Here is an 8,624-nt window from a genome sequence, read left to right as displayed (position 1 = left end):
GCATTCGGCTTCTGCATGTCTCAAAATAGCTGAACGCACATTGTCAGACAGACCGACCCAAAAGAAATGGGTGTAATTTCCAGTTAGAAATTGTAGGCCTACGCTTTCCTTCGTTTATTTTGAAAGTTTTACCCTCCAATCAAAATGACAAAGATCTACTTGGATGTTATATAAAACAAATAATGAATGTTTTTCATTTGTGCAATAGTGCAAATATGTTCATTTGTTGAAAGATGGAATGTTCCATTCAACTCGGTTCCACCTTGTTGAATAGAACATCTTTCAACTCATGAACATATTCGCACCATTGCACTCATAAACATTCATTATTTGTATAATATTGTTTCTTCAGGTCATTGTGTCATTGGAATATAATGAACAAGATTAAATGTATGTCTCCAATCCTAAAAGGTTTGTTTGGTCACTCTTTACTCCAGTTTTAAGTGAATTAAGTAGAATGCACTTGTCACAAACTTTACACAAAGCAACTTGCCAGGCTGAACTCTTAACTTGCATGTGACTGAATGAAAAATAGGTTAGCCCAGGTGCCATGATTATTTATAAGGCTTTTATGGAGGAATTGTGTGCTAAACGCTTCAACTTCCCTATAAATAATTGAAGCTAAGCACTAAAGCCTTGGGACATTTCTGAACAGAAGAAAAATTAAAAGTTCACAGAGTAACAAATAACTTACAGGATTTGTAGAAGGTAATGGTGAAAGACTTCCCTTGAAATATTATTCCATGGAATGCTTTACTTTTTGAGAAAACCTTAAATAAAACAATTATCAATTCTCAATATCGAGAGTAACGGATGTATTTGTCATTACACGGCCAACATGCGGGAACAAGGGTGGGTTTCTCCGTTATTTTTTCCCAATGACCGATTGAGCCTAAATTTTTACAGGTTTGTTATTTTATATAGAAGTTGTGATACACGAAGTGCAACTCTTTATCGATGTTGTGCGATTGCTTTAGAGTAAATGCACATTTTGCCACTTTTCTACCTCCATGCTTCAATCCTCATTAAATATTCCTTGTCAGTTTTGTTAGTACAACGTTTTACATTGATATGTAAGATCTACATGCACCCAATCAAATTTTAAGCTATATTGAACTTATGTCGAACTTCATTTGCCCTTTAGCCATCAGTGTGTGGCAGATACCACTCCACTGCTCTATCAGTCGCACTGATCAGGGTCAAGTCACGAGCATTGATACGATACTGATATGGAACAAGACGATTCAGCTTCTTACGAAAGTCACGCATTTCTAGACCATTGTACTTCATCACTTCACCAAATGAAGGCACATTGGTCAATGGTGGTATCCCAAGACCCCCTGCCATGATTTGTGCACGCAGATATGCAACAAAGTAAGGGGCATTATCAAAGTAGTCCATCCAGGTATGAACTCCAATATCAAAATTGTCCTCAAGGTCAGCATAATCCCTGCCTGTGTCCAGGCAGTATGATGCAATGCAAGATGCATATTCTGTGTTCCTAGGTTGACAGACAGCCTGAGGTAGAAATTGTGTCCAGTTTATTGTCTCAGTAACAAGTACTGAGTAGTGGTTACTTGAATTTAGAAGCGGTTTGAACAGTTGTAAAAGCTTGGCAAAACCGATGAAGTCACCAACATTGGATGTGAAGATCCTGTCATAGGTTGACATCTTGAGAGACTGATGTATCGGAGGAAAGTCCATACAGTTGGCCAAAGAAACTTGGATGTTAAGTTTTCCTTTCTGGATGAAACTGTTGACTTTCTGGAGGAGTTTTGTGATGTAGTTGTGGTACATCACCATAGGGGTTGGGTAGGGTCTGGTCTCAGACTCCCTCACTCTCAAGCAATCCCACACTTTAAAGGGATGTGAATCTGTTCTGATGCAGTACTCAAAGGCATAATCCTTTGGTCTTGCTTTTGGTGCATTTACTAAGGTCATTAAGAGTTCATAACCTGGAGCTGATACAGCTCTACGTCCTGTCAGTGTTGGGTTATCAAAAGACATTGATGTTTGTTTTGTTTCTTGTGGTAGGAACAATCCATGGTCAAACCATTCATCCATCTGTTTTTTAACTTTAGAAGGTGGCAAGCGATTGGTTAAATGATACCCTCCGACCTCCTGTATAAAGTTCTCAAATGCAATTTTTCTTTGTTTTCTGAGATTGATTGAGGATGGTTTCCCTCGTTGGCATTCAAGTGATCTCCATTTGTCCCAAACTTGACTCATGACTGCAAGATCTTCATCTTGAACTTTGACCAACCCTTGAGTGACCTCTGTGAGACTTTGAGGGGTCATCTGAATGAGCTCATCCAAGCTGGTCTTGATCAGGTCATACTCTTTCTTAGCAATGTGAACTGAGTACCAGATGGTAGTCAGACTGCTCTCAATTCCCTCAGTGTCTGCAAACCGAACCAACATAAAGAGAAATAAGACATTCCTTGCCATGACAAAAGGGTCAAAGTCATTGAGAGTGATGTAAAGACTTCCCTGGTACCTGGCAGGAAGGGAAGCAATAGTCAAAACAGTGTTGCACAAGTCTCCGCAACCAGCTGACAAAATATGAAAATCTCTGTTCAAGTCAGTTTTCTTTATTGACCCATCAGACCATTCATTGTTATCAAGTTGAAGGAAGTCTTTGGCGATGCAGTTTCCAAAATAATAAGGGGAACCACCAAGTCTGTCTGTACGCGTGTTGAAGTGCAGTTGTGTAAGTTGAGCTGCTGTTGATTTGATTTCTTCCTTGGCCTTGATGCAAAAAGCTGTGTGGTTGGCCCAATCTCTTCTTTGACACTCTCTGTTACAGTAACATGCTATGTTGCAACCTCCACACTGAAAGAAAGAGGTAATAATGTGAAGTGATTAGTGTTATTCAAATAAAAAGTTCACAATTGTTATTTATCAAAACCAGAGAAAACAAAATACCGGTCCTAATCCTCAAGAAAATTACTTTTGTTGGGTTATTTCAACTTTCAAAATTCATGTCCTGTGATGGAAATTTGTCCTGTCCTTTTACCAACACACAACATACCTCTTTCATTGTACCCTTCTTTTTGCATTTTTTGCATGATCTTGTTCCAAATAATGGGCACTCTCTACTCCTATGTCTAACTCTGTCTCTGTGTTCACATGTTGAGCTACAATACTCCGCCATCTTGCAATCGGGGCATTGAATGGTCTGTTCCAGTTGATCTTCACAACGCCAGCAATGTCCTCGCTGAACATCCATGTTTATTTCTAAGACACAAAAAGAGAAACAAAATTAACTTAAATTATCTCTAAAAATATTTCAGTTACTCCTTGAACGGCTTCTGACTGGCAACCCCTGAACAAAGTTTTTTTAATAAGAGGGCCAGATCGCCGACATAGTGCTAGATATAGTTCAGTTGGTAAACCACTATTAAACCGGAGTTTGCAGTTGTCCTGATCTAGTCAACTTTTCTTTGTTAAATGCAAAATTAGTTGAAATTTATCCAGCCAGTTTCCGTTGTGGTTTCTTTTTAATTTACTATAATTTGATACATCTGATTTAAATCCACTTTATGAACACATGGTTGAATTTATTTGATTTAAAAACACTGGAAACTATTGGTAATTGTCAAAGATCAGTCTTCTCACCTGCTGTATCTCAACATATGCATAAAACAACAAACCTGTGAAAAGTTGAGCTCAATCGGTCGTCGAAGTTGCGAGATAAAAATGAAATAAAAAACGCCTTTGTGTGCTTTCAGATGCTTGATTTCGACACCTCAATTTCTAAATCTGAGGTCTCAAAATCAAATTCATGGAAAATTACTTCTTTCTCGAAAACTATGTTACTTCAGAGGGAGCCATTTCTCACAATGTTTTATACTATCAACAGCTCCCCATTACTCGTTACCAAGTAAGGTTTTATGCTAGTAATTATTTTGAGTAATTACCAATAGTGTCCACTGCCTTTAAAGCATGAAGTTAACTCTTGGCTTTTCAAAAACTTTGAATACTCACCTTGAAGTCAAAGTGCTGTTTTCATAAACCAATCCTAAATATTTATGTGATGTTTTTGAGTTACTATTCGAAGTTAATTTTCCTTTCTGTTGTCAGTGTAGAAGTCTGGATGAAATTCTGAAAGTTATAAAGTCTGTTGGTCTTTTTTATGTAAAAGTTCAGCTGTTATTGCTCAATCTATTCCCAAAAGGGGGTTCCCTTGATGAGAAATGGCATACTTCACTAGTGATGTCAAGCCATTCAGACAAAACAACCTCATTTTATGAGTTTGCATATTCTAGCATGAATTGATTTTGAACAAAAACACCCACGCATGTTATTTCCTCCTACCTGTACAAATGTACCTAGTCACGCAATGAACAATAATCTCGGTCTGGATGCCAGTCTTTCAGAGTGCCACATTCATGCTTAAAACCTATGGTTTTGGCTCTGGCTGCAGTGCTCTGCCTGCCCAATTTGAAGTCCCTTACTGAAATGGCATGTTTTCAAAATAACTGAGTGATCCTACGTGGTAGCTGAAGCCATTAGCCAAGCCATGGTTTCGAAGTAAACGCATTTTTCACTTTGTTGTCAATGTTTTGAATCCAGCAACAACAACAAAAGTTTACGCTTTCAAGTTCACTGTACTCTGGAATGTATGAAAAGTACAAGTAGTACTGTACATACATTTTCAATTGTTTGTCAGCAATTATTACCTGATTTTATAAGCACCTGTAAATTCTTGCATGCCACGCATTATGTTGAAACACTTCTCACCATGTTTATTTCGCACATTTAAACATGCCAATATGATCTCCTCTCGACCATACAGAATGGACTCTTGGTATGAATATTTTTTTACTATATATATATATATATATATACGCTTTTGGTGAACAAGATGCAATGGCACAATTGTCACAAAAATTTAACCGCTGCAATGTATTAATTCTTTGATCAGCTTTTCCATCTTTTATTTTCAAAATACATGATGCATTCTCTATTACACTTTCTTACAAAATTAAAAGTATTTCCAAGGAAAACGTCATTTACTTACATACAAGCAGTGTTTGTAACTTCAGTTAAAAGTTAGGAATCAAGTTTGTTCTAACAAGTGTACAGGTATGATGAATGATTTCATATTGATACAAAATGTTTAAAGGCAAAGTATACTTTTCAGAAGTAAACTTTGCGTTTAAGCATTTTTATTGGATTAAAACAATGGAACCAAATTAAATGCTTCTAAACCCCAAAACAGTTGAACAATCAACAGAAAAACAATCAAACACATGAATGCTTCTAAGTGAAACCCCCCCAAAAATCGAACAATCAATAGACAAAAAATCAACCAATCAAATGCTTCAAAAAAAAAAGAATCAAAAACAAAAATCTAACAATCTTATGCTTCTGAGACCCCAAAAATAATTGAATGCTTCTAAAACAAAAATAAAACCCAAATCAAACAATCTTATGCTTCTAAGACCCCAAAAACAATTGAATGCTTCTAAAACAAAAATAAAACCCAAATCAAACAATCTTATGCTTCTAAGACCCCAAAAACAATTGAATGCTTCTAAAACAAAAATAAAACCCAAATCAAACAATCTTATGCTTCTAAGACCCCAAAAACAATTGAATGCTTCTACAACAAAAATAAAACCCAAATCAAACAATCTTATGCTTCTAAGACCCCAAAAACAATTGAATGCTTCTAAAACAAAAATAAAACCCAAATCAAACAATCTTATGCTTCTAAGACCCCAAAAACAATTGAATGCTTCTACAACAAAAATAAAACCCAAATCAAACAATCTTATGCTTCTAAGACCCCAAAAACAATTGAATGCTTCTACAACAAAAATAAAACCCAAATCAAACAATCTAATGCTTCTAAGACCCCAAAAACAATTGAATGCTTTGAAAACAAAAACAAAACCGAAATCAAACAATCTAATGCTTCTAAGACCAAAAAACCTATAGAATGCTGTTTAAAAAATGTTTATTTCTAAGACACAAAAAGAGAAACAAAATTAACTTAAATTATCTCTAAAAATATGGCAGTTACTCCTTGAACGGCTTCTGACTGGCAACCCCTGAACAAAGTTTTTTTAATAAGTGGGCCAGATCGCCGACATAGTGCTAGATATAGTTCATTTGGTAAACCACTATTAACCGGAGTTTGCAGTTGTCCTGATCTAGTCAACTTTTCTTTGTTAAATGCAAAATTAGTTGAAATTTATCCAGCCAGTTTCCGTTGTGGTTTCTTTTTAATTTATCCATAATTTGATACATCTGATTTAAATCCACTTTATGAACACATGGTTGAATTTATTTGATTTAAAAACACTGGAAACTATTTGTAATTTTCAAAGATCAGTCTTCTCACTTGCTGTATCTCAACATATGCATAAAACAACAAACCTGTGAAAAGTTGAGCTCAATCGGTCGTCGAAGTTGCGAGATAAAAATGAAATAAAAAACGCCTTTGTGTGCTTTCAGATGCTTAATTTCGACACCTCAAATTCTAAATCTGAGGTCTCAAAATCAAATTCATGGAAAATTACTTCTTTCTCGAAAACTATGTTACTTCAGAGGGAGCCATTTCTCACAATGTTTTATACTATCAACAGCTCCCCATTACTCGTTACCAAGTAAGGTTTTATGCTAGTAATTATTTTGAGTAATTACCAATAGTGTCCACTGCCTTTAAAGCATGAAGTTAACTCTTGGCTTTTCAAAAACTTTGAATACTCACCTTGAAGTCAAAGTGCTGTTTTCATAAACCAATCCTAAATATTTATGTGATGTTTTTGAGTTATTATTGGAAGTTGATTTTCCTTTCTGTTGTCAGTGTAGAAGCCTGGATTGAGTTGTGAAAGTTATAAAGTCTGTTGGTCTTTTTTATGTAAAAGTTCAGCTGCTATTGCTCAATCTATTCCCAAAAGGGGGTTCCCTTGATGAGAAATGGCATACTTCACTAGTGATGTCAAGCCATTCAGACAAAACAACCTCATTTTATGAGTTTGCATATTCTAGCATGAATTGATTTTGAACAAAAACACCCACGCATGATATTTCCTCCTACCTTTACAAATGTACCTAGTCACGCAATGAACAATAATCTCGGTCTGGATGCCAGTCTTTCAGAGTGCCACATTCATGCTTAAAACCTATGGTTTTGGCTCTGGCTGCAGTGCTCTGCCTGCCTATTTGAAGTCCCTTACTGAAATGGCATGTTTTCAAAATAACTGAGTGATCCTACGTGGTAGCTGAAGCCATTAGCCAAGCCATTGTTTCGAAGTAAACGCATTTTTCACTTTGTTGTCAATGTTTTTAATCCAGCAACAACAACAAAAGTTTACGCTTTCAAGTTCACTGTACTTTGTAATGTATGAAAAGTCCAAGTAGTACTGTACATACATTTTAAAATTGTTTGTCAGCAATTATTACCTGATTTTATAAGCACCTGTAAATTCTTGCATGCCAAGCATTATGTTGAAACACTTCTTACCATGTTTATATTTCACACATTTAAACATGCCCATGTGATCTCCTCTCGACCATACAGAATGGATTCTTGGTATGAATATTTTTTTAGTATATATATATAAAATCATTTAAAAATGTTCCCAGTCAGTTTCCCTTGTGGTTTATTATTTGATATCTGATATAAAAAGTCGCATCCCCTTAAGGTGATCCCCTGTCTGCCGCTTCCCAGGTTGTATCGTTACCCGGGTGTGATCCCTGGCTACACGGCAGTTTGCGGTTTAATGGCTTCTGACAGGCACCCCCGAACAAAGATATTGACAAAATTGGGAGACCACCAACATAGGGCTAGATAGCTCAGTTGGTAGAGCGACGGCACGTTAAACCGGAGGTCGTTGGTTCAAATCCCGCTCTAGTCAATTTTTCTTTGTTCAATCCAAAATCATTTAAAAATGTTCCCAGTCAGTTTCCCTTGTGGTTTATTATTTGATATATATATATATATATATATATATATATCAAATAATAAACCACAATATATATATATACGCTTTTGGTGAACAAGATGCAATGGCACAATTGTCACAAAAATTTAACCGCTGCAATGTATTAATTCTTTGATCAGCTTTTCCATCTTTTATTTTCAAAATACATGATGCACTCTCTATTACACTTTCTTACAAAATTAAAAGTATTTCCAAGTAAAACGTCATTTACTTACAAACAAGCAGTGTTTGTAACTTCAGTTAAAAGTTAGGAATCAAGTTTGTTCTAACAAGTGTACAGGTATGATGAATGATTTCATATTGATACAAAATGTTTAAAGGCAAAGAATACTTTTCAAAAGTATACTTTGCGTTTAAACATTTTTATTGGATTAAAACAATGGAACCAAATTAAATGCTTCTAAACCCCAAAACAGTTGAACAATCAACAGAAAAACAATCAAACACATGAATGCTTCTAAGTGAACCCCCCCCCCAAAAAAAAAAAAAAAAATCAAACAATCAATAGACGAAAAATCAACCAATCAAATGCTTCAAAACAAAAATCAAAAACAAAAATCAAACAATCTTATGCTTCTAAGACCCCAAAAACAATTGTATGCTTCTAAAACAAAAATAAAACCCAAATCAAACAATGTAATGCTTCTAAGACCCCCAAAACAATTG

At 35.5% G+C, this 8,624-nt stretch overlaps 1 protein-coding gene across 2 annotated transcripts; it reads right to left on the bottom strand.

Moving 5' to 3' along the window:
• Positions 1-730: 730 nt before the first annotated feature.
• LOC117306595 lies at positions 731-6,841 on the bottom strand. Of its 2 annotated transcripts, none has more exons than XM_033791077.1 (3): positions 6,722-6,841; positions 3,032-3,237; positions 731-2,832 (listed from the first exon to the last, which is right to left on the bottom strand). In XM_033791077.1, the coding sequence occupies exons 2-3, from the start codon at positions 3,227-3,229 to the stop codon at positions 1,141-1,143; spliced, it is 1,890 nt and encodes a 629-aa protein (XP_033646968.1). In that variant the 5' UTR covers positions 3,230-3,237; positions 6,722-6,841; the 3' UTR covers positions 731-1,140. The 2 variants fall into 2 exon arrangements, with proteins under 2 accessions (XP_033646968.1, XP_033646967.1); XM_033791076.1 differs by lacking the exon at positions 6,722-6,841 and adding an exon at positions 3,988-4,096.
• Between the last annotated feature and the right edge of the window lie 1,783 nt (positions 6,842-8,624).

The sequence above is a fragment of the Asterias rubens genome, unplaced genomic scaffold (assembly GCF_902459465.1).
Source record: "Asterias rubens unplaced genomic scaffold, eAstRub1.3, whole genome shotgun sequence".
Classification (NCBI taxonomy): Eukaryota; Metazoa; Echinodermata; class Asteroidea; order Forcipulatida; family Asteriidae; genus Asterias; species Asterias rubens.
Note: the sequence above shows the minus strand (reverse complement) of the source record. Positions and strands in the feature narration are given on the sequence as shown.